Source organism: Durotheca rogersii (genome assembly GCF_024521655.1).
Source record: "Durotheca rogersii strain YMJ 92031201 chromosome Unknown GGS23scaffold_2, whole genome shotgun sequence".
In the NCBI taxonomy this organism is placed as follows: domain Eukaryota; kingdom Fungi; phylum Ascomycota; class Sordariomycetes; order Xylariales; family Xylariaceae; genus Durotheca; species Durotheca rogersii.
This window is the reverse complement of record NW_026251233.1, coordinates 1,515,708-1,541,117: the sequence shown is the minus strand read 5'-3', so window position 1 is coordinate 1,541,117 and position 25,410 is coordinate 1,515,708. Positions and strand designations below refer to the sequence as shown.

General features: G+C 56.1%; 8 protein-coding genes across 8 annotated transcripts; 4 read left to right on the top strand and 4 right to left on the bottom strand.

Annotated features, from left to right (window-relative positions):
- Positions 1 to 173: 173 nt before the first annotated feature.
- GGS23DRAFT_548710 (uncharacterized protein) lies at positions 174 to 1,731 on the bottom strand. The gene is made up of 4 exons (XM_051515165.1): positions 1,087 to 1,731; positions 992 to 1,017; positions 834 to 922; positions 174 to 777 (listed from the first exon to the last, which is right to left on the bottom strand). The coding sequence occupies exons 1-4, from the start codon at positions 1,288 to 1,290 to the stop codon at positions 326 to 328; spliced, it is 771 nt and encodes a 256-aa protein (XP_051376220.1). The 5' UTR covers positions 1,291 to 1,731; the 3' UTR covers positions 174 to 325.
- Positions 1,732 to 3,068: 1,337 nt separating this feature from the next.
- Positions 3,069 to 4,417, bottom strand: GGS23DRAFT_548704 (Rpp20 subunit of nuclear RNase MRP and P-domain-containing protein). The gene is made up of 2 exons (XM_051515164.1): positions 4,189 to 4,417; positions 3,069 to 4,117 (listed from the first exon to the last, which is right to left on the bottom strand). Exons 1-2 carry the CDS (start codon positions 4,274 to 4,276, stop codon positions 3,576 to 3,578), a joined length of 630 nt encoding a protein of 209 aa, XP_051376219.1. The 5' UTR covers positions 4,277 to 4,417; the 3' UTR covers positions 3,069 to 3,575.
- A 367-nt stretch (positions 4,418 to 4,784) lies between these two features.
- Positions 4,785 to 6,694, top strand: GGS23DRAFT_181110 (RAVE subunit 2/Rogdi). The gene is made up of 2 exons (XM_051511637.1): positions 4,785 to 4,938; positions 5,187 to 6,694. Exons 1-2 carry the CDS (start codon positions 4,873 to 4,875, stop codon positions 6,360 to 6,362), a joined length of 1,242 nt encoding a protein of 413 aa, XP_051376218.1. The 5' UTR covers positions 4,785 to 4,872; the 3' UTR covers positions 6,363 to 6,694.
- Positions 6,693 to 8,153, bottom strand: GGS23DRAFT_612628 (NIPSNAP-domain-containing protein; the record flags this gene model as incomplete). The annotated part of the gene is made up of 2 exons (XM_051520501.1): positions 6,693 to 7,508; positions 7,574 to 8,153. The coding sequence occupies 2 exons, from the start codon at positions 8,151 to 8,153 to the stop codon at positions 7,024 to 7,026; spliced, it is 1,065 nt and encodes a 354-aa protein (XP_051376217.1). The 3' UTR covers positions 6,693 to 7,023.
- A 1,181-nt stretch (positions 8,154 to 9,334) lies between these two features.
- GGS23DRAFT_612622 (serine hydrolase-domain-containing protein) lies at positions 9,335 to 12,590 on the top strand (the record flags this gene model as incomplete). The annotated part of the gene is made up of 6 exons (XM_051520500.1): positions 9,335 to 9,392; positions 9,464 to 9,712; positions 9,774 to 9,803; positions 9,917 to 9,967; positions 10,066 to 10,123; positions 11,130 to 12,590. The coding sequence occupies 6 exons, from the start codon at positions 9,335 to 9,337 to the stop codon at positions 12,085 to 12,087; spliced, it is 1,404 nt and encodes a 467-aa protein (XP_051376216.1). The 3' UTR covers positions 12,088 to 12,590.
- On the bottom strand, positions 12,424 to 14,476 carry GGS23DRAFT_181088 (PCI domain-containing protein). Its single transcript, XM_051511636.1, has 4 exons — positions 14,110 to 14,476; positions 13,994 to 14,050; positions 13,207 to 13,926; positions 12,424 to 13,144 (listed from the first exon to the last, which is right to left on the bottom strand). The coding sequence occupies exons 1-4, from the start codon at positions 14,191 to 14,193 to the stop codon at positions 12,533 to 12,535; spliced, it is 1,473 nt and encodes a 490-aa protein (XP_051376215.1). The 5' UTR covers positions 14,194 to 14,476; the 3' UTR covers positions 12,424 to 12,532.
- A 157-nt stretch (positions 14,477 to 14,633) lies between these two features.
- GGS23DRAFT_548685 (uncharacterized protein) lies at positions 14,634 to 15,527 on the top strand. Its single transcript, XM_051515163.1, has 2 exons — positions 14,634 to 14,809; positions 15,019 to 15,527. Exon 2 carries the CDS (start codon positions 15,033 to 15,035, stop codon positions 15,255 to 15,257), a length of 225 nt encoding a protein of 74 aa, XP_051376214.1. The 5' UTR covers positions 14,634 to 14,809; positions 15,019 to 15,032; the 3' UTR covers positions 15,258 to 15,527.
- A 3,206-nt stretch (positions 15,528 to 18,733) lies between these two features.
- GGS23DRAFT_548683 (uncharacterized protein) lies at positions 18,734 to 20,755 on the top strand (the record flags this gene model as incomplete). The annotated part of the gene is made up of 1 exon (XM_051515162.1): positions 18,734 to 20,755. A coding segment is annotated over exon 1 (1,796 nt), but the record flags the coding sequence as incomplete, so codon positions are not given.
- Between the last annotated feature and the right edge of the window lie 4,655 nt (positions 20,756 to 25,410).

Genomic DNA, 25,410 nt, shown 5'->3' with positions numbered 1-25,410 from the left:
TACCGCCACACCGGCCTTCTCCCAAAAGTTGTACCTGTTTTTTTTTCTCTTTTTTTGCACAGGAGTCTCGATGTTACGACTAAAATAATATCTTAGCACATGACAACACTCACTGTTGATCGGTCGATCATGTCCGCAGCCTGCCCTTAATTTGGAGAACTGACTACCTATGTACCTACATACATGCTACTGTGCCTATGCCGTCTTCACCAACTGCCCTCTATCCACCATAGTTGCTCAAGTGGGCGCGTAAAACCTCGGGCCGGCAAAAAACCTATGGGTGTGTGAGGAGATGGAGGGACGGGGCGCCACTTGATGCGCCCAGTCAGCTCACCTTCCCCTTTCCCCCCCGGTCGACTTGGGCGCCCGCCTCCGCGCCCAGCTTGGCCAAAAACGCGACGGCGTTCCGCGTCCGCTCGTGGTCGTGGCCCGCGTAGTGTGTGAGCTCGGCCACCGCCCGCTCGCCGTAGCGCCTGGCAAGAGGCAGGTCCCCCATGGCAGCGTAGACGTCGGCCACGATCGCGTAGACGTCGCCGACCTGGGCCGCCAACCCCTCGCGGTCGCAGAGCGCTAGGATCTCGTCGACCCGCGCACCGACCCCGGCGCGCGTCCGCACCCGCGGCTGGTCCAGCTCCTCCAGCAGCACCTGGAGCCTCGCCCGCCGGCGGTCCGACGCCGCTGTCTCTCGCGCCGACGCGCACAGCGCGCACGTGCAATTGAAGCCCCACTCGCGCAGTAGCGACTGTCGCGGCTCCGATGGGAGGTTGAGCGGTGTGTCTGCTCGCGCTGCCTGTCAGCTGGGGCGGGAAGAAAAGGGGGTTGGGGGAACTCGCAGCTAAACGTCAGCTCCTCGCCCGCCGCGATGTCGCGGTACGCGACGACCTCCATGGCCAGCGTCGCGGACGAGAACCGGCTGAACATGCTGCACGGCCTTGTCAGTACACGGGCCCCACACTCGCTCGGTCCACACTGTCGCCCGTGGGAGACTCACTTTGGCTTACATGCGTGGTTGAGCCGCTGCACAAGATATTGTTGATTGTCAGCTTGGCCCACGAGGGGGGTGGGGGGGGACGTTTTCCCACCTACCGACACGTCGAGATACAAGGCGGAATGGTCCTGGCCGCCAAGGAGGACGCCGAAAGCATTGGTGTTAATGATGTCATCGACGACGTAGCCGCCTTTGGACCTAGCGAGGTCCATCACCGGCCGGATCTCAGCAGCGGGGAGCTGCAGAGCCGCGCGGTGCAGCAGCGCCATCGTGTCGCGGTACTCCCACCGCCGGTGGTCCATGATCCGCACCAGCACCGGGTGCTGGACCAGGACAACCTCGCCGCGGCGGAGCGCGCGCCGCGCGACCGCCCCTCGGCCCTTGCGCCCCAGCTCCCGGACCTCGTACGGCGGCGGGCCCGGCGCGGCCGCCAGCGAGCCGCCGCGGGCCCAGTCCGCCCACAGCGGGTCGCGGTCCCGCAGGACGTCGACCCCGGCGGCCGCGACCTCGGGCGTCGTCACGATGCTGATGCCCGACTCGCCGCGCAGGCCGAGGTACGTGAACACGCACAGCTTGGGCTGCGCCGCCTCCTCGGGCCCCACGCACGCGGGCGGGTACGTCCAGGGGCTCCACTCGCGCCTCTCGAACGCGGTCTCGTCGTCGACAAGCCGCGCGCACGCGAGGTCTCCGGGGTCCGGGCGCAGGGGGCCGGCCGGCCGCGACGGGCACTGCTTGGGCGCGTCCCAGTCGTGGTCGTGCAGCCACGACAGGTCTGGCCGCGGCGCCCCGGCCGCCCCGGCCGCCCCGGCTGCGACGCAGCGTAGCCAGAGCACGAGAACTAATGCGGAAGGCCTCATGGCGACGTCGGGAGATAATGGCTGCTGAGGACTGGGTGGGAAGAGGGGCGAAATCGAGGGAAAGATGATGGTGTTTCGGCGGACGCGCAGTCGGTCAGTCAACCAACCCCAATACATCGTGTTCCTATTCCTGACATCTTGCCACGTCGAGCACTTCGCATCACAGCGTATCGTCTCTGGGCGCTGCAGAGATGCAGAGCTGGCCAAGCCGCGAGGTGAATTAGCCGGGTGGCAAAGTGCAGATTTCCAAGCGCGGTGATGCTGGCGACTGTGGCATGATCAGGCAGGTATCTCGCGTCAGACCTAGGGGAATCAATTATACCTAACTTGAACCTTTACAATTGGAATGAAAACGCCCGCTATAACGAGATACTCTAGGGGTGTCTGCCGCTATCGTCCTAGGTATTGTTATTCACCCAACGGGGAGTCGGTCGATTCATGGGCTCCATCCGCATCGGGCATCCCGGGTCCGGAGCATTTAGTTGACGTAGAATTGACACCTGTTTTCTTGGAGACAGACATCACTGGGATACACACTCATAACAGCCCGCCGTTCACGAAAATAGAAACTTCAGTACTCGCACGGCAAAGAGGGTAGAAAATCACGGTATAATACAAATTAGCTATTCTCCTGTGCCCGCCAAGATTATTGCTGGCATCAGCCAACGTGGGCTCTTATACGATAGGCAATACGCGTAAAGACAAGTTGTTTATATGCTGCTTCTAGTAATAGCAGCCCTGTGTTCGGCTCTTACAATTGCCCCTTACCGGGCAACAGTAACGTGGTCTATATTTTTTACCTTTGCTGCACTCATTTCAACAAGTGTGGAGGTACATACCTATACGTGCCGCCGTTGCGCCCGAGCACGGCGTATGCAGCTTTGCTCTAGTGACGTCGACTGAGACGGCGACCTCGCCTTCTTCCCGCCTATCTACGGCGAGAATAGGTTCCCTCGTGGCGAGTGGCGCTACATCATCAGCACGTACCTACTTCACGTCCAGACTATTCCCGACGTTGCGACGTACCCCTCAGCGGGACGACGAGGACCCGGCATCGATCGGCGTACCAAGAGATAATGCCTTTGTGGTTGTGTAGGGTTTCGGCGTCGGGGTGGTGTGGGGGTGCTCTCTGGTCGTTAGAGGAATAGACCCTCGCGACGCTGGCGGCTAGGAATGAGCGGGTTAATATATAGCTACTTCAAAGAACGAAAAGTCTCTTGTTAACCCAAGTAGAAAAGACCGTAGGTATAGCTGTTTAGGTATAACGATCTTCATTAATCTTAGCGATGTTTTGTCGCTGAGATGACGGCGACGTCTTCCATAGGTTCGGCGTGTCACTTGACCACTTCCCCCTCGATGTGTCGTCGATAGTTATGATCTCACAGCTGCTCTGTAGCATCACGGCCAGCTTTTCACCCCACTCCTTTGCCGTCTCGCATAGTGCTATGCTTTGCCTACATGTAGGTAGTCTTCATCACCACGGCTGCCTCTACTTCAGCCAACGATCACCTTCTCCAAATCCCCTTTCTATAGATTGGGAAAACAACACACCGTCTGCGGTACCATGTAGATTGGTCTCTCGAGACGTGTATGTGCCCCTTGCGGCTAGCCCGAACATGTAGCAGTTTACAACGGATACCTATGATCGCCGATAGGTGGCTATCGATCCTCGAGCCCACGCTGCCCCCAGAAGCACTCTGTGTCGGGAAAGAAAAAAATCCCACGGCGAATCACCGAAGCCGGATGGACGCCTCCAGCGAACTCATCATCCTCGTCCTCTCTTCGCCCTCCCCGCCCCACTCCTCGTCGTCCTCTTCGATCACGTCGTTCACGGCCGCGACGCTGGCCGTGCGCAGGCGGACGACGCAGTCGTCCTGCTTCTGGAAGAACAGGGCCGCCTCGGCGACGCGCTGGATCGCGCGTCCGGTGCCCACGACGACCACCTCGCCGGCGTCCTCGAGCCCTATGCCGATCCCGCTGCCGGTGCCGGTCGCGCTGTCGTCGTCGTCGTCCGATCGCTGGCGCTGGCGCTGCTTCTGGTGCCGCTGGATCGCCTGGACCCGCTCGTCGAGGGACGCGTGCTTCCGGCCCGCCAGCCGGCTCGTGAAGGCCGAGCCGCTGGAGGCCGAGGCCGTGCGCAGGTTCTTGTCGAGCTGCTTGCGCACGCGCGCCGTCACCGAGCGGAAGGGCGTGTTGGCCGTCACGTAGATGCGCCGCGTCGAGCGCGTAGACGGCGTCTTGACCGGCGTCGGGCGTCGTCGCACAGTTGCGCCTGACAGGTGGTAAGTGGGCGTGACGATGGGATGATGGGCGGGAAACCTGCGATGCATGCTGGCTGCTGACCTTTCGGGATGGGGGGGAGCTTCGTTAGCTTAGCAGCAGCTTGGGACTCTCGCGCGGCGGGAGCGTCCGGGGCGCTGTCGATATCCATGGTCGTCACTATGCTGGAGTCTGGACGGAACACGGTGGCCACATTTAGAGATGTCGTGTTGTCAATCGAAGGCAACCAGATCAAGCCCTCGCTCAGAGTTGTCTGATGAATAACAGAAGAAATTATGCAAGTAAACAATTCCGTGTCAACAGCGCGAGGATGACGTAGGCACGTGTACCTATGTACATATGTACCGTTTACTCATAGAAGCTCCGTCTTGACAGGTGCAGGGTGGGCATGCATACGGCAACAGGACCAATAGCCGGTCTCCCCATCTTTCCTATGGGGACCCGTCAGGTGTCAAGCCCGTCCGGCCTGTCAGCCAGGGCTGCCGAGCCAGAAAGCTTCGATACCATCGCAACAATTCCACATTCCACATTCCACCCTTCGTCTTCCCTCCCCGCCACCATCTGCGGCTGACCGACGAAATCGACGCGGCATCGAACCGACCTCGAACTAGCGACCAGGCTGCAGCTTTCCGCCGTCTGCATACACATCGTCGTCCCTAGGTTGACAGCATTTTCCACCAGATGGCCCGGTGAAATGCGGCTGCCTGTGTAGGCCCTGAACCCAGAACCCGCCATCGTTGACTTGCCATGTCTGTCGAGATCTGGCCTCCCATCCCGCCCGACGAGCTTAAAGTCCAGGAAGATGCCACGCAGGTATGATATCCATCGCGATCCATCCTTCTCCTGCCCGTCGTCCTACCATCACACATCACATATACCCGCACCTACTAGGTGTACGCCCACGCCATAGCCACGGCACAGGAAACACCATGCTCGTCGTCGAAGATGACTTCGTTCTCGTCTCCCGTGCATTCCCGCCGCCCTCTCTCCAGTCCACCCCACGCCACGGCACCGGCAGTAGCTGCGGTAGAGCCGCTCTTGCTGACCCGCGCCGCGACCAGGACCGCGAGCTCTCCTGGCTTCTCGCCTCGCTGCGCGCCACGCTCGCGCAGCTGAGGCTCGGCCTGCAGGACTGCTGCGCGCTGCTCGCGCCCACCGAGCCCGGCAGCACGCTCGCCCTCACCACCCCGCGCCACGAGACCGTCAAGGGCCACGCCACCCGCGTCGGCACCTGCCTCGTCCGCGGGCTCATCCACCTGCGCCTGCGCACCCTGCCCCCGCAGACCTTCGCCCTCGACCCCGCCCGCCCCGTCCGCATCGCCGCTCTCGCCCGCCTCGACGCCCTGCTCGCTCGCGCCGTCGCCCTCTGCCTCGCTATCGAAGGGGGCGGCGGCCGCGAGCAGGAGCCCTCGGCCCCGCATCTCGCCTCGCAGCTTTCCCTGCTGGCCGACCTCATCGCCGAAGCCTCCGCCGCCGTCAAGGGCTCCCCCAGCCCCCGTCCCGACAGCGGCAGCAGCAGCAGCAGTAGCAGTCACAGCACCCGGCTAGGCACCGCCTCGTCCTCGCTCCCCAGCGAACGCCAACACCACCACCGCCAGCTACAAGACCATCAACAACATAACCCCCCCCAGAAGACCGACGCGGCTGCGCCCCCTTGGACGACCTCCTCCGTCGCGCCGTGCCACTTCTCCCCGCCGCTCGGGCGCAACCTCTCGCTCTTCGCGACGATCCACGACGCGTCGCTGGTGCTGTACCTGCGGGCGCTCGAGCCGGCCGATGCGCCGGTCAACCTGGGGACCAAGCTCGCGCTCGCCATCGGCACGGCGCGGCGCCTCGACCACGACGAGGCCGACCGCGTCTTCGCCTACCGGTGCGGCGACGACGACGACGACGACGCCGCCGCCTCCTCCTCCTCCTTCTCCTCTCTTCCTTCTTCCCGCGACCCCGATCCCGACGTCTCCGGCACGAGGCGAGCACCACCCCCGGGCCGCGCGAGCAGGGAGAGCATCGTCGCCGCCACATCCGCTACGAGCACCGCCCCCGCCCCCGCGGCCGGCGCCGCAGCCGCGCGCCCCCAGGGCCACGACGTCTACGTGCGCGAGAAGGTCTGCGTCGAGAGCGCCGACCCCAGCCTGCTGTCGCTCTCGGCGAAGCTCGGCGCGCTCGCCGGCACCCTGGCCTTGGCGCGGCGCAACCTCGCCGCCGTCATGGGCGACGCGGCGAGCGCGCGCGACTGAGCCGCGGCCGACGCACGCCTCAAAGGCGCGGGGGGCATCGAGCGAGCCTGGCGGACGACCCGTCTGGACCCGGCCTCGACCGGGCCTGGAAGCGGCGTGGGTGGCGTTGTCATGTGTCCTCGCATTGCGTAAGATGCTGGGGGCTGGAGTTGTGGTATTTTGGGGTAGGCATAGATGAGGGGCTGGAAGGCTAAGCACTCTACGTATTGGATCTAACTAAAAGTTATCAGACGCATGTTACACCATGGCCTATTTTATTCACTCTGCCTTCTTAAGAGGCGGTCGGTTCGGTATGGGTTTAGATAAATACATCTGACATAAGTCTCCTCGCTGCGGACCTCACCCGGGTTTTTCTTTAAGCAGGTAACAAACCTGTGGCAAAGGTTATAGTTTAAGCTCGAAACGGAACTCGTTGCATTGCCGTCCTCATACCTCCCTCTCCTCTTCAACTTCCACCCCTTCGACCCCCTACCCTTAGCTTAATAAGTATCGAGTTACTCTCACTATCCTAGCTCGCAGCTCGACCGCGAAAAGGGAAAATCCACCTTCCAAACTCCAATTCTCCGTAGCAAATGCTTTCCATCGCGGTTCAAGATCCACTGGCTGCTAGTTTACCTATTTATACCTCGCACTTCCTAGACAGAAAATAAACAAGACGGTGTTATGCCACAGCTGACCACGGCATCGGGATCAGAATCCTCGACTTCATCGTCTGAATCAGGGGCACCGTCTTGTGCACCGTCTCGGCCCAGCCCTCCTGCTTCCAGCTCTCCTCTCTCCGAACCTTGCGTTCTTCCAAGTTGGCAAACTGCCACAGGTGGTGCACGGTATTGAGGTCGCCGATTTGGACAAACCAAGCTCCGACGCCTTCCATGACCTCCCTACGCGCCTTGAGACCTCGTCGCCAGTGCGTTTCCCATTCGAGAAGATTTCCAGGTTGGAGAGTGTAGGAACGCAGCTCGAAGAGACCGCCCAGTCGGCGGGGGGAGGTGGTCGGCCAGAAAGAGAATTCTTGCATGATCGATGTATTCTTCGACCTGATGAGCGTCTTCAATTTCTTATCGAACTCGGGGAAGTCGGGATGCCTAGAAATCGAGTGCAGAGACTGGTGATAGCCTTGGTAGCGCTGGTACTCCCAAATATGAACTCGGATTCGGTCAGCACCATCTTTGCGGACGGCCACGAAACAATGGCGTTCTCGATGCACCTACCGAATGTGTCACAGTCGCCCACCTCGGTTCTCCAGCTTCCGACGAGGTGAACTTTATTCTCCTCCAAGGACGCCATACGAGGGTACCAGTGGCCCACCAGCTTTATGTATTCCTCGACCTTGTCGGGCTTCACCTCATGAAACACGATAGAGTGGACGTACTTCCCTCGGGCCAAGACGGCTGAGAAACTAGCTTCGAGCTGGGCATCCATCTCGCGCCCCTCCTTGGTACCGTAGATGACACGAGAGAGGAGGCCATCTGGTCGATCGGGTTCCTTGTTGGATAGCTCGGCTCGCTGTCCTGTCGAAGTGCTCAATGAGCCCAGTCCCTGGGTGACTCTGTAGGCAGGGGTAAAAGACGCGTCATCAGAAGAACTGATACTGAACCTACTTGCTTCTCTCTCCTGCTGCCTTTTCACCAACTGCTCACGGAACTCCTTCTGCTTCGCATTGAACGAATCTACACCTTCGTGGGTAATGTCGGCTAGGGTCGGCGCACGCTGGGGAGCGGCAGTGGAGCTCAAAGCTCGCAAGGAGCGCGGAGCTACCACCGCTGTTCGTGTGATGCGTCGGGCTAACATAATGGATGTTGGTTGTGATGGCGCTGGTGTTTTGTACGGGAGCGTGATGGATGGCGTACGAAGGAGGACAAAGGATGGCGAAGAGTCGGGTTGAGCAAGGGGGAGGGAGGATATGACAGGGTAGGTCGGCGACTGCGTTGATTTCGAAACAGGTTACTGTTAGGGGAGGGGGGGAAGGGGGGCAGAGAGGTGAGGGAGTGGTGTGGTCGGTGCTGAAGAATTCTGTAGTTGGGATTGGACGGCAGAGATGGGGTGGTGGTGGTGGTATGTGAAGGTCGAGGGCGGCAGTAGTGGTGGTCGCTTTCACCAGCACGCAGCACTGCCACTGGTGCTCAGTGGTGGTAAGAGTGGTACAGCTCACGATGCCTGTATCGGGCAGGTTGTGCGATGTGATGTTACGTATCGTGCCGGAGCGAGCTGGGTATGATTGATTGCTATGTAGGGGTGGATGGGCAAGATGTGTATGGATCGATGGATGGATGTGGACGTGATTCGCGGGGTAAGGTCCTGATGCTCAGGCAACAGATACGCGTGCGGGCAGATATCAGGCGGCATGGATGTTCCGCGAAGCAGTCGAGGGTTCAGAACAACAGCCCAATCGAACAGGACAGGCCGTGCAGGACCGGGGAAGAGGAGATGGAGAGAGAGAGAAAGAGGCGGAGAGGAGAGGGAGAGGGAGAGAGAAGCGGTTCAACAGAGGTGGTGATGGAGGTTAGGAATATCGACAACGATAGGTAGGTACGACAGAACAGGACACACCGGATTGCAACTGCCCCCTTTCCCCCGCATTCACCTTTCACGGGAGCGAAGAAGGGCAGGGAGGAGGAGCGATGAACTTAGGTGGGTACCTAATGTGCCTATAATAGACCCCGAAGGTACCTAAGTCTACCTTCTGTACCTCCCTGTTCGTGGAGGTTGTCGGCACCCTAGGCCTGTAGCGATGTACTCGGCTCTCCAGCTTTACCTCGATTTGCCCGCGAGAGTGGCTCTGCTGCGCAGTACACTTGGACTCCGGGTTACTTCCTGGCTACCTCCAAGCTCTAGCGCAGATCAATTAACTAGGGCAAAATGGTAGGTACGGCACACGAACGTGGTAGGGGAAGGTGCGCCTCTCGCAAACATGATGTCATTCCGGCAGCACCTCCAAAGTTGGGCAAAGCCCGGCCTTGGACTTCCTCGCCATGTCGGCACAGCTGTTTGACCGTGGCCCGAAGTGGATCCGTGCAATACTGAACCTAGGTACGTAGAAAATTGAAGCCTCAGGCAACAAGTCAATCACATAATCCGTGTCAAGCTTACCTAAGGTACAGAGGTACGTATGGCCGAATCTGCTCGGGGCGCCCCCGTCGCTCGGTTAGCTAAGCAATCTGTGCCGGTTCCTAGCGACGACGAGAGCTCAGCAGTTCCGAAAAAAATAACCACTCATTTCGATATTCCCAGACTCCTAACCAACACGCAATTCAGCTGCCCCTTCTACTTCACGCAACAGCCTCCGAATACACCGCCCAAGATGTCTTGGCTTGGAATCCCCCCTTTCAAGAAATTCCACACACCCATCTGTATGTGAATTGGACTGGTCCCCTCCGCCGCCTGCGGAATCGCTAACCCGCCACCATCTAGTCCGGCCCCTCTGGCCTTTCTTCGCCGCCGGTACGACGAGCCTCTCTCTCCCCTACCGCCCATGCGCGCTGCCTACTGCTACTGCTGCTGCTGCTGCTGTACCGATTACGCACAAAGCCGTCGCTAACAGTTGGGATCTATAGGCCTCATAGTCCTCTACGGCGTCAATTCTGCGCAGACGGCTCTGATGAACTGTGCGTGCTCTTTTCTCATTCCTTCTCTCCCTCGTCTTCGTATCCGCCACCCTGCCTCTTCTAGCAGAGCGAGGAACGCGCTGACGCAGTTTCGACAGCCGACGAGTGGAAGGACGATCCGCGCCACCCGAATGCGAGAGCGCGCGCGCAACACTAGTCAGATGGATCTCCGCGATGGCGGCGATCGAGAGGGGGGGACCAACTTGGGCGACGGCCGGCGAGGAGCCTCATAAGCTGGCGCATCGCTCGTGACACGAGCCAGGCGGGATTTGTATCATAGATTTACGAGCTCGCGTCGTCTCTATGTACATCTAATATCCGCTCATGCCGCGATCGTTTGTCTGCCAACCCAGGAGACTCGTGCCACCACCTTTCGTTTTTCTCCGGTCTGCCCAGCAGAATGCCGCTTCCTAGTTGTGAACGTACCTTACCCTCGCATCAGGCTGCCCCATGGATATTGTTGCTCTGTGCGCTAGCGTCTCAACATCGAGGCAGTAGAGTCGCGAGCGGCGAGAGGGCACCATATTACCGTTCCTCCTGCACCACCACAGTCTGAGACCATTGGAATTGCTGATGGGGAGTCTACTCCATCCCCGCCACGTATTCACATTGGTTCGGCTCACGGTGTCGTTAAGATGACTGGAGGCATCGTGCGCTTTTACGGCGGAGTCTCCGCGGTGGCGTGATTGTCATCTCTAGCGCATCGATGCATGCGTTGGGATAAGCCACGAGTTAGAGCATCAAGGAACATATCGGAAGAGTATTTCCCACTGGGCATCGTGGGAATCCAACAGCAGAGCGCTCAAATTTCTCTCTCTCGGGGTGCAGAGGTTCGGTGTCGCGGAGAAAGTTGTTGGCCGTAGTAATTAGGTACGCGTACGCACCGGATCGCCTACAGTGCTACGTGAGGACAAAAAAAAATTCCCAACATGAACACTCGCGAACTATATCCTGTCCTCCATCGTGCTCCGTTGTGTGCGCTGACTCGCGTCGTTTTAAGGACGGGGGACCCGCCGCGAGGAAGCGGACATAGTAGGAGCAGAGACCAGTCAGAGTCAGACCCCAGTCCCGCGAGATTCTCTCTCCTCCGCACCAGCCGTCAATCACCCCGCCATCGCCACCCCTCCGCCACCGCAATCACCGCGCGCTACGCCCACCACAGCCCCCAACAGTACCGTCGCCCTCTACCATCCCGGCCTACCGCCGAGGACCAGATCCCGCACGCAATGCCCGACACCCTGCCAACGTCGGGCGCCGCCGCCCGACCCTCCCCCGCCCCCGCTGCGCGCGATGCCCGCGCAAAGCCGCACGGCGTCGCCCAGGGCAAGACGGAGCTGCGCATCCTGATGCTGCATGGCTTCACGCAGTCGGGGCCGCTGTTCTCGTCCAAGACGAAGGGGCTCGCCAAGGTGCTGAACAAGGTGCTCGGCGCCGCGCCGGTCTCGCGGCAGCCGACGCTGCTGTTCCCGACGGGGCCGTGCCGTCTGCGGCCCTCCGACATACCGGGCTACGTGCCGTCCGCGAACGCGAGCGACGACGACGACGAGATCGACAGCTGGTGCTGGTTCCGCAATAGCGAGGTCACCGGCACGTACCGCGGCCTCGACGTCGGCATGAACGCCATCGCCGCCGCCATCCGCGACGCCGACGGCCCCGTCGACGGCGTCATCGGCTTCAGCCAGGGCGGCGCCGTCGCCGCCCTCGTCGCCGCCGTCCTCGAGCACCCCCACCGCGAGGTCCCCGCCGCCGCCGCCGCCGGCGACGGCGGGGACTGGTCCTGGGTCTCCGCCCTCCGCGCCGCCAACCGCGGCCTGCCCCTCCGCTTCTGCGTCGTGTACTCCGGGTTCTACGCTCCGCCGCCGTCGCTGCGCTGGCTCTACGACCCGCCCATCGTCACGCCGACCCTCCACTTCCTCGGCGGCCTCGACACCGTCGTCGACGAGGCCCGCTCCCGAGCCCTCGTCGCCTGCTGCCGCCGCCCCGTCGTCCTCGTCCACCCCGGTGGCCACTACGTCCCTGTCGCCCGCGATTGGGCTGTCGCCCTTGCCGGCTGGCTCCGCCAGCGCTACGACGGCACCGCTGACGCCGAAGACGAAGAGGACTCTCAGGACACCGATTGAGGCCGACGGCAAACGGGTCGGATGAAGGGAAGCGAGCGAGTGCAGGAAGGAGGCTGAGGCTGAATGGCGGAGCAGCGGAGACGGGAGATAAATGAACATATCACGAAAGATATCATTGGTCGTGCTCGGGCAGCAGAGGGAAGGCGAGATTTTGATATGCTCATTAACGTATGCACGAATATCATAGACAGGTAGGTAGGTCATCATCATAGCAAATAGAGGAGACATCAACACGTAGAAAGGGCATTCCTAGGACGATATGGCGTCATGCCGCCTCCTAATCTACCTTATTGTACAATCAGCATGCCTTTTTATTTCGGAATGCTAACCTGTCTGTTGGCCCCTTTTTCCCCTACCGAGGAAACCCAAAGCCGTCTAAGCTCCGAAAGCACTACCTTAGTCCCCCCCCCCCCCTGGTTATATCGACTTATTCGTAGAAACGTCATCACGCCTTCTTTTTGCCCTTCTTCTCCTTCGCCGCTCCGGGCTGGATCCGCGCCATCATCTCCTCCTTCGTGATGAGATGATCGACGCGCTCCAAGAGGCCGAGAAGGCTCTTCATGTTGTGGCTCCACTCGTTCAAGACATCATCGACGTCTCGAGGCTTGGCGAAGCTAACGACACGGGCGGGGCGGTCGATACGAGCATAGACCGTCTTGGAGCATACCAGGTCGCTGATATACTTCTCCGTCTCGTCTTCCGTCAGGTCCAACAGTTGGGTTAAGCGCTTCATGCCGATGCGCGTGTAGTATTTGGCGACGACCCTAACGTTGTGTTCGATGACGCGCCCACGCAGGTCTTGCCAGCGTTTATGCGCCTTGTCGTCCGCGGATTGGTTCGGTTGTTCGTCAAAGATGTCCGTCCCGCAAAGATGTGGCCCGTATTGTTTAGCAACTTCGGGCCATCGCATAAGCTCGTGCACCGTGAAGAGTTTCAGTAGCGAAGCATCAACGGGGATTTGGGTGTTTCGGGTGTCTCTAAAGATGCGCTGGAGAAGATCGTGCTGCTCGTTGTCGTGAGGCGCGAGAATAACGAAGTATATGATGCGTTGCAGGACCTGGATACTATCAGCGAAAGCACCTGGGAGGGAAAGGAGGGAAGCTAAGCCGTCAAACATACCGGTTGTAATTTGGCAGGGTCTTCCTCGACAGCGGCGGTGTCGAGCACTTGTCTGTAGTGCTTGCAAGCGTCGAGATACTTGTCGTCGTGCTTCGCCAGCGTGATCTGCTGCTCGTAGTACGCCAGCTTCAGGTCGGTGGTGTCATCCTCCTGTTCCGGGGGAACCTCCTCGCCGCGCTTGAGCTTCTCTTCGCGGGCCTTCTTCTCCTTCTCCACCTGCTCTGGTGTCTTGATAGGCTTGCGGGCCAGGTATCTCGTGCTAATCTTGCGACTGAGGATGCCGGCCTGGGTCCAGTCGCCGTTTTCGATGCACAAGGCGACTTGTGCCAGTATGAATTCGGTCTTCTCGCGCCTCTCCATCGAGCCGAAGGTCTCGACCTGCAGTTCGCACAGGATATCCATGGCAGATTTGAGGTCGCCCTGCTGCTTCTTGATGTCGGATAGGATCCTGGTCACGCGAGCACGCTCGACCTCGACGAAGATCTTGCCCTCGGTGACGGTGCGTAGGGCTTCGATGACGGAAAGCTTGGTTTCCAGGTTTGGGGTGGCGTCGAGGAAGGACATGACGGTCTGGACCATCTTCGTGATGGCTTGCTTGAGCTGGCTATGCTTCTTGGAGAGGACGAGGACCTGGTCGTTGAGCAGGTTCCAGTTCCCGGCGTCCTTGCAGATGGTACATATGGCGACCAAGGTCCGGGAGGTGGAAGGAAGGTCGGAGGCCTGTAGAGGCAGTCATCAGCTTTATCCCCATCGCAGTGGGCTGCGACCCATGGCAGACAGGACCGACCTGGCGGGCTTGCTTCTCGAAGACGGTGAGCTTCTCGATGGCAGCTTGGATATCACTCTAGCATGTCGCATTAGCTACGGCGGGCGTTCGCGAGCAGTCTGCGGAGGCCATCACACCTTAGCGAGCTTCTCAGCTTCGGGGATTTGCACATCGGCCTCCTTGCTGAGGTCCCTCTCGGGCTTCAGAGCAGCGTCCGCCATGGTGCGCGGGGTGGTTTTGTCGACGGTGGATCTGACGAGGAATATGCAGGCAATGCCCGGCTGCGGATTCTCGACAGGGCTAGCTGAGTGTATTTGGCGTGTTTGGAATGTTTGGCGTATTTGGTAGCGGGATCGGAGGGCTTGGAAGGTCGGAAGGCCGGAGGGGGATGGATGAGATGCCTCGACTCCGCGCACCTTTGCTCTCCAGGTTGAAGCGAGGCGACGAAGCTCCCGCTGCCTCCCCCTGCCAATTCATTGGCCCAAGCGTCGAGCTGGCTGGGTCAGCGCGATAAAACGGGTCACATGGTGATAAGGTCCAACTGAAGAGTAGGGGTCATGTAGGTACCTGTATCGGAGGAGATACCTCCAATTTAGGTACCTACACCTACTTAGAATAAGTACCTAGGTACTTGTGCGTACCCAGTACCATCGTTCTCATCCCCCTAATTCCCTCTCACTCGCGTTGCGTAGTCTTTCGTATCTGTTGTTGACCCTACGCTCTTCGAAATACCTGCCCATTCAGGCTCTTCTATCATGTTTTAACTTGTCTCTCTTCTTATAGGCTACAACTTCGCATAGTCTTTATTCTGCAACTGTAAGGGTTACGATTCTAAAGGTACGTCTCCATCCCTACCTAAGGACATCGGAATCCAAGACGAGCTTGTGTTTCGGTCTTTGGAGGAACAACTCGAAAACTGTGAGACAGGCATGCTTTCGAAAGGACATTGCCTCTGTACCTCGGACCGTAATGCTGTTCAGTACAGTAGATTAATTTTATACATTGAGCTTACAATCTAGATGGCTAATACGACTTCTACGAAGCAGAGACTAGAGAGGATATGAAGATCAGTTTTGTTACGTTAAGTCTAACATGTATCAGTTCCGAAATTATCATTGAGAACCTGGTCAATCAACAAAGTCCTTGGGGTGTCATAATTGATTTAGATACAGCCCGTTTCATTCGCAGCGTACAAGGATATCAACCGAACTCTCCCTCCGTTGCATGTCAAGTCTATCTTGAAGTGACGAACTCCTTGAAAGGGGGGCATGGATTTTCAACCTGAAAGTATTTTCTGTCTCTTTAGGGGAGAACCCTTTCATGAAGAGTCTAAGTCTATCAAAATCCAATGCGGTATTTCCATTATCTCATTATCGAAAATCAGCAAAATGAATGCACACGAAATTGCGCCGACGCTCCAGTAAGTGGGAGTATCTCAAGATACAATCTTCCCCACGTACTACTCGCCAAAAACAGATTTGGGACTTCTGAGGGCATTTTTAGACTTGCATGGATACTATGACTTCCTACCCCGTGACGAAAACTGTGTTCCTCTAGTCAACGTATTAAAGCAAAATCTGTTCAAATTCTTACCCAAGAACAAGTGATTTTCATTTCAGACTTAAGGTTTTGTTTCCTGCAATGTGCCTACCTACGCCACAACCTCATCGGCTTAAATCACTAAGCACTTTCGGGCTATGAGCAGACGCGCTTGGTCTGTGATGGATTTGGTGAGTTATGTAAACAGATCCCGGAGCAAATGGAATGGCAGTCAGATGGAGGTATGAAATCCAGGCAAAGGTCCATTTTCTGCTGGCTGCAACACAAAGATGGCGCAGACGCCAGTTTTAGTAAGAAAGCCTTCTCTTGAAGAAGCGCCTCGTAAAGCTGAGAACTAACAAACAAACTAGAGACAACAAAACGGAGACGCAACTCGGTCCGGGATAAGGGGTTACCACTTAAGCAAGTATCACAGTCTTGATCCAAGTTGGACATCCACTAATACAGAGCCAGTTAGACAGGGTTTCCATCCATCCGCGAGTCGGCGACTTGATGAGATCTTTACTGAGGCTAGTGCTAATAAGAGTTGAATTACTTTTAGCGTCCTAATATATCATAGACAAGGCAGGGACCTCATACTATACTCGAAGTAATATCGAAGCAATAAGGATCAATGATATCTTCCTAATAAGTCATTCTACTTCCCATCTATACCTACCCCTTATATACTTGGATAGACTCAGAAATCGCGATTAATTCGCCTTCTAATATCTCTGCCCTTATTAAGATACTAATTTATAAGACATCCACTTCTCTTAAGTATATTATGATAACCTATTTGCCTGGACCGTATCGTATTAGGAAAACTTGGAAGTATATCCTATTAAAAGATATTTGATTTACTCTACTAGACTCAGGTCCATTATTGCAACTTATTCTTTCTATCAGAAAACAAATAACACGGCCATAGTCTAGGCGCCTATTACCTACTACTTGCTTAGATCGCGACAAGAGTACTCTACTGCTAATAATAACGAAGGCGGAGAGATAAATAATCTGCTTCAATGCCGAAAGAAACTAGAGACTAATAAAAGCACTCCTTAACCTACTATAAAAGGCCAAGATACACAGAGCTAAGCTTTACTGAACCACTTGCTGGTTGTTATGGTCTGTTAGCTAAGCGTACTAAGGCTCGGAGTAGCCGTATGAATAGCCACCCTACAAGATCTCGCAGTCTACCTTAAAGAATCAACCACACATCTTATCCCGATAAGACAAAATAGTTTAATTATAAGGCTCTCTTTGGCCATTTACTTGGTAATCGTGTTAATAGCTGATTGGTTGTGGGGAGCGGCGCCCATCAGCTACCTGTACGTACTGCCGCCGGCCCAAGCAGCCAGGCAGTCCGCCAGGACCACCGCCAGGATACTATATAAAGGGAGGTATCACTGTCTAGCTATACAGACAGGAAGTTCTGGAGGACTACAGCCCGGATACCGTAGGATCTATAACAATACGATAGCTGAGCTCAGGGTATATGAGAGGAACTGTGGAAATAGAAGGCAAACTAGCTATGTTAAGATTTATAAAGCTATTAGAGGATTATGGTATATTGGAATCTTACAGAGGATGGAGGAGAATGAGTGGTTGAAAGCTCTCTAGCAGACGACGGCTCGAGGGTCCTCTCTCCTTTTCTCTTTATTAAGCCCTCTCAATCATTAGGCAAATACCACCAGAATATTGAATCTAACTACTAGGTATATTTTGCACTTGACTCTTAAAATCTCAAAATTGAGCCGCCTCAGCCTGAGCTCAGTCTGACTCAGCTAATATTTAGGGCAACTGAAGATGTGTCACGTAGCTAACTCCAGTAATGTATCGTAGTGTGGGTTGCGCGCAGAGAGAGAAAGGGAACATAGGCGAGGAAAGGTATATTAACAGAATAGCTAACGAGGAAATATACACAAGAGTGCGAAGCTAGCACACATATATAGATGTGCTCAACCAGCCGAGGTAAGCTAGGTTGCTCTCCACTAGAGGCATATGCCTACGTGACAAGACGGAGACAGAACCTAGTAATACTTGAGTTTTGTCTCTGAGAATTATAGAATTATATGTCTCGTCCGAGAATCACTCTTGCATCAGAGAGCCTAGAACGCCGCCACCATAGTATTTGTTTGCTCATTTGAGCTTTCTAGTACGAGGAGGTGTCCTTAGAGAAATATTTTCGAACGCCGTCAGTTCAACATTCTAATTCAAGAAAGATCCTAACCTAAGAAATAATAATCAATTTCTCAACTGAGCTTCATAATTTTATAATACTTGGATGAGCAACTTAATCATACGCATAGGCCTACTTACGAAAATAAAACCCCTTAATAACGAGATTCATATTTTATTTTAAGTTGTTATAAAATGGCTACATAATAGTATCCCAAGGCCTCACTCAAGAGTATATACCTACCAATATGCCCTCATCAAGAAAGATCGACACCTGAAATGTGAGCCTCACATAAACGCTGTCCTCTTTTGTTGAAAAGCCATCGCCTATAACAACAGCACAGTTTTGTCACCTTGTCCCTGTCGAATTTATGTGACGAAATCCAGGTCACAAGCGAGTCCAGGACTCCTAGAACAACAGAGTTCACGTTCTTCACCTCAAACCCAACAAGTCTTCGTGAATCAGTTGCCCTGGCTGATTGTCATCCCTTCCATCCTTCTGACATCGCTGCCAGTAACCAAGATCACAAACATCAAGTTCCTCACAAGCACCCAGAGCAGCCATTTGAATTTCCTCCCACAAGTCCACGTTTGCCTTTATATTCCTGCACTCTTTATTCACTCACCTCCAAACCTCTCCACGTCGTTTCGTTTCGTTTCGTTTCATCTTCGCAAGGCTGGGGCAAGTCTCCTCTTCATTCTCATCTTGCCAGTTCAGCCTTGCTCCAGTAGAGCCAAGTCTGTTGTCACAATCACGCGGATAAGGAACCGGGGAAAGACTCGTAACGACGATCCCGCCACCGGCAACCATGTGTCGCGTGGAATACTGGCGTTGTGCCAATTGTCGTGTGGCCCACGTGGTCTTCCGACTGTCTTGCCCAACACCCTGCCAAGACACCCAGGACAGTGAGCGTTACGTGGATTTGGCTGCCTGTAACCTCTGCATGTCGAACGAAGGATACCACATGTTCAGCTATCAAGGTGAGCCTTGGGATTCCAGTGGAGCGGCATCGGTCTCATCATCCTCCCTCCCTCCCTCCCCCGGCCTGCGTGTGGATAGATAACCAATTTCTTCCGAATATAGGGATGCGGACAGTATCACAGTGTCCCAGACCATACCTCGAAAATCTTACGATTCTTGAGAGGATGATAAGGGCGTACTGCAGTATGAACGAGAGCACACAGCCAGTGTCGGTCGAAAACCACAATTTATTGCCCCCGCAAGCTCCGTCAAGTGGAATCCGGACTGTGATTGAGCCGAGCCCTGTCAGGATTGTACAAACCTCACCGCCTCCAGTACCAGATGAATGGTACTCTCCGGAAGGGGTCCTATTGGCGCCGATGGCGCCATTGCCCGTCGTATATTGTCCATACCCAGTCCCCGGGAGACAGGTGACATACCACCAAAGTGTCTCTCATGAGGACGAGCAGGGTATTAGCTCGCTGGGAGGGAAGACGAAGGCGAAGCGGGGAAAGGGAAAGACTAAGACGACCCGACAGAAGAAGAGAGCCCCGAACGATCTGCAATCTCCCTCCCCGAGTGGCGCCCCTGAGCTAGCCTCAACATTTCCGATTGCCGAAGTCCCTGAGTCGACTTCCGAGGGCGAGGGCGAGGGTATCAAGGAAATGAACGAGGAAGCTAAACCAAGAGAAGAGCTGAGAGGTCGTGATCCTAAGCCGCCTTCCAATTCCTCGATCCTAGACTCTTCGAAACAATCTTGGAGCGATATGGTTGAGGAAGAGGTCGCCAGAAGCGGAGAAGCTGCCAAAGGCAGTCTGCCGTCTTTGATTCCCGGACCTCTCTCTACCACGCCGGCAGCGGACTCACAGATGACACAAAGCACCGCCCTTAGTGCCCGCCACCTGCGTCCCTCGACCACTTCTACCGTGTCTGAGAGCGCAGACAAGATGAACCCCCATGATGCCACAACGAAGATTTCCGATAATGCTAAGGGCCATGGTCCCAACTCCGCGAAGAATGGGCAGGAAACACTGGAACGCACATATGCCACCGTCTCACGCGTTGCAATAGAGCCTGTTCAGCGACCGAGCCAGAAGGAAGGGAATCTCGTGTTCAGGAAGAAACCTGATATCGAGCCGGCGACAGCTCTTCGTGAACCAGGCATGCCTGCAGCTAAGCTCCTGGACGAGGGACAAAATACTCAAGACGGCATCCCCACCACGTCTTCGTCTACACATTCCCGAGCCGTTCCTCGTGGCGCACCTCCCGCCCCTGGAGGCCCGCCTACTACGGCGCGTGTAGTTCCAGCTACCGCTCGCACCACCGCGCCGACGTGGGCCCGGTCCGCCCTCCCTCCCCAACCATACGTGAAATCATACGTGATCGGGCACGACAATCAGATCAAAGAGACCGCCGTCAAACCTGATGCAAACGCGAGTCACAGCACCAATCCGGGCGCAAAAGGTCACCCTTCCGCAACCGCCGCTGGACGTGCTGGAGCTCCTCCTCATGCCCCCGGGGCCACTGCATCCTTCCCGAGTAAAGGCGGAGGTCGACGCGACGCAACCCGAGATAATAAGCGCCAGGCGCAGGCCGCAAACCCCAACGCCGGCAGCAAGGCCATAGGTTCCATGGCACCTGGCCCGCGAGCAAAACCGACTTACGCAGCACCTCGTATCCCTGCCCCAGTTAGTGGCTACTCTCTCGTCTACGGGAGTGCGAGCGGAGGCGAAGACCAGCGGACGCGTAAGGAAGAGCCACCTGCCGCCGGTAGCAGGGCCATTGCTGTACCACAGAAGAAGCCAAGTGAAAGGCTCAACAGAACCAGCCCTCCCGTGCCGCAGCCACAGTCGCAGCTACAACCGCAGGTTGACGACGGTTGGACGACGGTGGCCCGCCGCGCTCGCCGCCCTCCGCGTAACTAGAGTTAGGCAGGCCGAACTCGGAAAGTTGTCCCTTTTGCGACATCGGATGTAGTCGCTCGCTATTTGGGCCAATGTCTGTTAGAGTGTTATTACACTCAACAACGTAGAGTTGAGGAGCAGACTTGGCGCGTTACAGCCATCAAAAGCATCACAAGTCTTTCTCCCCTTCTCCCTTCCCCCCCCTCCCCACCCCCCCTACCCATACCGTTGGGTATTATTGACGAGCTTCCCTCTAATCCTCGAACTAGAATCAGCTAAGTGGCCCAAATAATCCGCACCACTGAAGCTGTTACTTGGTCATCTTTCATTGGTTTGTGAGACTGATTGGTCGATCGAGGAACCAACGTCACACAGCATACCGAAATTATATTTTCGATCTTTCGCGTTCCGTTTCACGCACTCGCAGGTTTATTTCGTGCGAAAAGGATTAAAGAGTGTGGTTATCTAGGAAAACGACAAAGGAGGTTGGTAGACAAGGCTGTTGTCGCCTACCCCGTACCCCCTCCCTCCAAAGACCGGAAAGTTGCCAGGAGAGGTTTCGGTTCTAGAAGTCCGGACTGGTGGTTTTTAGAAGTAGTAGCCATGCGCAATTAGAAGATATCTCTGGTCTCTCTATCTTCTGGGAACTTCCTTTTTTTAGAGGAAGTTCGCCGTGTATTGATGTGTACTATCAATGGAAAGGATTTGTTTTGAGAAGACAGGCGAGAGATAAATGAAAGCAGAAAGTAAAGATACTTCGACCTGTGTGTGCATGTTGCTTGTCGGCCACCTCGGATAAAGTCAGCCAAGGTCTGGTCGCTTGCCGGTACTCTGGCGGAAATGCCAATCAGTAGTACCGACAAGTAGGCGAGCAGACAGATGACCGGACGGCCTGGTGGAAGCGAACCCAAGTCCGAGCTTACTAGTTGTTAGTTTCCTCGCTTCTTCCCGTCTACTCCTTCGCTGCACCCACCACTGCTGCGCTCCTCGCCTTCTCCACTTCGCCACGGGACTGGCGCATTCATAAGGTCCACTTGGATTCGGTGGCCATATTTGTTAGATCGGTGATGTGAGATTCCTCGGAGAGCTAAAGGAGCCTCTTTTTGCATTCCTCCCTATTTTCTTCGCCCCCGTGAGCCGATCTAAACCGCTAGCTCAAGCTTACCCCATTTACTCCGTAAGAAGAGATGGTGGCGGGATGGAACTTAGCACTCTCACATACACAGACGCGCGCGTGTAGGATATCAGACGGTCGAATACGTGACTCGCCCGGGGACCGAACCCGATAAAAGAAACGAGTAGGGAACGTGAATGCGCATTCCACTTTCGTCCCTTGCCATCCGACGGTGGTAAGCAAGGAGATATCATTGCCCTTCTCGCGCCCGCCTCGCGTTGCTGCCTAATGAGGGCTCCGGTCCATGACGTCTAGTACACCAAGATCTTCTTTTCTCCCCCCCCCCCTCCTTTACCCGCGCCACGACGGCGAGCCCGTATAACGTGTCCAGATAGTGGCGTTGAGATATCCCAAGCGCGGGGCGGGGGGCGACCGTCAGCATCAGCACCATCTGTGAGAGGCGATAAATACGCTCAGCCTCGAGATCAACCTCCGATGGTAGGAAACAGGGAACTGGCGGACTGGGAGGCAAATGCTATCGCATATAACCGCTCGTAACCAGGCAGTTACAGCTTATCAAGAACAAGGAACCTTCGATTCCCAGGCCTGTCTGCGATCCAGGTACGATAGCAGAACAGCCGATGCACGTCCGGTAAACTCAGCGCCGGGTCAGGGTGGCCTGACAGTCAGACACGTAGCGACCTGAGACGACGGAGGCGCCGGCTTTCCGACGAGGCCTCCCATCCTTAGTAGATGCCTACAGGTATATGCGATGGGCAGAAAGAGAAATGAGAGCCATCCTGATATGATTATCAGCTCCGGAATTCGCCTCGGCCACGACGGCGTGGTACCTAACTTACCTGCATTCTAGTCCCTACGTCAGGTGGTATGACCAGCTGATACGTCGATATTCGTATCCGTAGGCACCGCTAGGGATAATGCTAGGGGTGACAATTAACCGTAGATGCGTAGGGACTGTCCAGAACTTTCGAGGTTCGCGGATCCAACCAAGTGAGTGGGAGATGTGAAGTTGCTGAGTGGCAAAAAGAGGCGTGTCTCGGGACACAAATGAAGTTGGATTTAGGGGGGATCAGGTGACGAAGAGGGGCTTCAGCCACAACATGTGCCTATGTAAGTCGATGGCGTATGTGGCTTAGCACCGCATAACATGTGGCACGGAGGAGTGGCTAGCCGAGAACCAATCAGCCAACAGGCTAATCAACATATCCCCCCTGACTAGCCTAGCTAGGCAAGTGTGACCATCTTGATGCAAGTGTCCAAGAGAGAGACTCGGTATACGACAGTACCTACGTAACAGTACCTATGTAACAATCGAGTCGCGGTGTCTAAAGGGGGGAACACTGGTGAATGTTCCCGAAGACACCACCCTGTGCTCATCCATGCTAGTCGGCCGCGCGGTGGCACGCGGCGGCGGTGGTGGCGGATGAGTGCTACTAGACAGCCTCCGCGCGGAAACCCAGCGGGACTGATACGGTGGCGAGGCTCCTATGGTGGCCTGCCGCCACCAGCCGGGACCTACCTCTTTACCTATCACCTATGCTTACCTACCTTAGGTACCTACATTACTATGTATGTAACCCTTACAATCTGCTGTGTCTTGTCAGGCGGGCTTTCACCCCATGAGTGGCCGTGATCGCTGCTGCGTTGCTGTCTCCCTCGCAGGGTCCCTGGCATGGACGGCTCGCGCTGCCCGTTACGGAGAACTCCCACCGTCTTGGTGACGAGCATGCCCGCCTGCCGTCTGCACATAAGCATTATCCGGGTTTCGTAAGCCAAGAAAAGACCCCTGCGTGGCAACTACGCCGAGAGATGGGTGTATGTATGTAGGGACATGATAGATCTCAAACGGCCACAAGAAATTCTTGCCGGCCCTCGTCCTACCCAGACTGGGACCCCTGGTCTTAGTCTCAAGGTTAGGCTCCGGTTGGTGCCTGACAGACCCCATCTCAATCCTCGTTATGCTACGGGACTGTCAAGATTCGGGGGATTTTAGCTGAACAGTATGAGGTCTGCGCTCACCGGTTGGAAAATATCGCACGATGCTATTCAGAGTGTCTTCGACTGCTGATAGTTAATAACGAGGGGCCGTCAAGCCGGCTAACCTGCGAGCGAAGCGTAAGCGAAGGGCAGAGTTTCCGCATGGTGCAGGTTTAGGCTAGACAAGTCCCGTAGCTAAAACTAGCCGGGCTGGCTAGAAAGGGTTTACGGCGATAACAAGAAATCTGGTAGCCGACGGCCTGGCAAACATTCGAGAACCCCGAAGCCTCGGCGCGTGTAATGGGTGACGACGTTGATGCAAATCGTAGGCACGAGTATGCGAGGTCAATATACGGATTATTCTCGTTGGGAGACTGTTTTATTCATAGAGAGCGCAATGTTTGTGCCGTACCCTTGGTCTTTCTACCCCGAGAGGGTTGTATTTCGGGGGGCAGCTATTGTTGTCGCGGTCCACAATCGCAAATCAAACCTGTTATTGCCTACGCGGGCGAGAGATAGATCGATCTCCTCCTACCTTGATATTGAGCTGTGGAACCCTCATGAAATAGCCTCGGCCAGGCGGTAGGTATAGCGAGTACCTATGCTTTGTGTACCTACATCCATATGCACACGCACATCCAACTGCGGTGGTCACTTGCGGTAGCGTATGGAGCACTTGGGAGATCTACCCGGGCCGGGCTAGTCACCCCCTGGGCCAAGATTCTAGCTAGTATGGTCAGAGAAGAGGTAGCGGCCATCCTGTGGGTAATAATAATCACGCACAATCCGTATGGCAGCACACTGACGATGCACGTCTCCAATACGGATCGTGGGGGAGTCGAGACAGTGTGGACACGTCCCGAAGCGACTAGCGATGGGATGGATCGATGAGGGATGGGTGAAGTCTTGTAGACACGAAGTGGGTAGAGTGGGGGATTGACCCCAATCGACTCGTCTCGCGGGATTCTTAGTCTCTGCCTGGCCTTCCCCTTTTTTCTCCTCGTCGAGCCCTTATTTTCTCCCTTGCTCTACGCGATACGCAACACAAGAGCAACCTCCCAAGCGTGCACCAGCTGATTACCAATAGGTTATGCGGCGAATCGTAGCTGCATTATTAGGCGCCACCACGTCGGTACTGGTGATCCCAAAGGACATGCCATACTAGATGCGAGATATTCGCCTTCCAGCCCCCGTGATGTGTATATGCTGAAGGGGGGTAGAGAGGCGTGGACTCAGACTCGGCGTCTGTCTGGGCTCGACGATCCCCCCCCTAATCGGTGACGATATGGGTCTGTAAGGCTGTCACCCGTCCTCTCACCGCACCGCCCAGCACGCAGCTATGTAGTAAGGTTGATCGTTGCTAGAGGTTCCTAACAACGCGCGGGCGGAATTGAGACTGCTCGACATGACAGGCTGTGCTCCCTCCATCCGGTACCAGTACCGAGCCCACCCGAATTGGCCGCTCTCGTCCCACTGTAGTCGACAATAGGGGCGTTTTTTTCCTGGGGGGGGGGGGCCAGAATGGAAATTCCAAGAGCGAAGGTCATCGCGGTTCTAGCTCGTTCCGGATATTCTATGGAAGAACGGGGTAAATGATTCTAGAATCACGGCTGTCACCTGACTAGCTGTCGAAGGCGGAAGAGATCGAGGGAAAAGCGAGAACTAGACGCTGCTCGCTGGTACTACTAACGTGGTAAGCGCCGCAGACCCCATATCGGCCTATCAGGCGCTATAAGGAGCT

What these genes read in the sequence shown, in the direction of transcription:
- GGS23DRAFT_548710 (XM_051515165.1), bottom strand. Translation starts at nt 1,290, where the DNA reads ATGGACCACCGGCGGTGGGAGTACCGCGACACGATGGCGCTGCTGCAC. An exon ending in AACCACGCATGTAAGCCAAA is followed by an intron (nt 923 to 991) that starts GTGAGTCTCCCA and finishes AAGGCCGTGCAG; the next exon opens with CATGTTCAGCCGGTTCTCGT. An exon ending in CGAGGAGCTGACGTTTAGCT is followed by an intron (nt 778 to 833) that starts GCGAGTTCCCCC and finishes CAGCGCGAGCAG; the next exon opens with ACACACCGCTCAACCTCCCA.
- GGS23DRAFT_548685 (XM_051515163.1), top strand. Translation starts at nt 15,033, where the DNA reads ATGAAGATCAGTTTTGTTACGTTAAGTCTAACATGTATCAGTTCCGAA.
- GGS23DRAFT_548704 (XM_051515164.1), bottom strand. Translation starts at nt 4,276, where the DNA reads ATGGATATCGACAGCGCCCCGGACGCTCCCGCCGCGCGAGAGTCCCAA. An exon ending in GCTCCCCCCCATCCCGAAAG is followed by an intron (nt 4,118 to 4,188) that starts GTCAGCAGCCAG and finishes ACCACCTGTCAG; the next exon opens with GCGCAACTGTGCGACGACGC.
- GGS23DRAFT_181110 (XM_051511637.1), top strand. Translation starts at nt 4,873, where the DNA reads ATGTCTGTCGAGATCTGGCCTCCCATCCCGCCCGACGAGCTTAAAGTC. An exon ending in TCCAGGAAGATGCCACGCAG is followed by an intron (nt 4,939 to 5,186) that starts GTATGATATCCA and finishes CGCCGCGACCAG; the next exon opens with GACCGCGAGCTCTCCTGGCT.
- GGS23DRAFT_181088 (XM_051511636.1), bottom strand. Translation starts at nt 14,193, where the DNA reads ATGGCGGACGCTGCTCTGAAGCCCGAGAGGGACCTCAGCAAGGAGGCC. An exon ending in TCGAGAAGCAAGCCCGCCAG is followed by an intron (nt 13,927 to 13,993) that starts GTCGGTCCTGTC and finishes CTGCCTCTACAG; the next exon opens with GCCTCCGACCTTCCTTCCAC. An exon ending in ACCCTGCCAAATTACAACCG is followed by an intron (nt 13,145 to 13,206) that starts GTATGTTTGACG and finishes GATAGTATCCAG; the next exon opens with GTCCTGCAACGCATCATATA.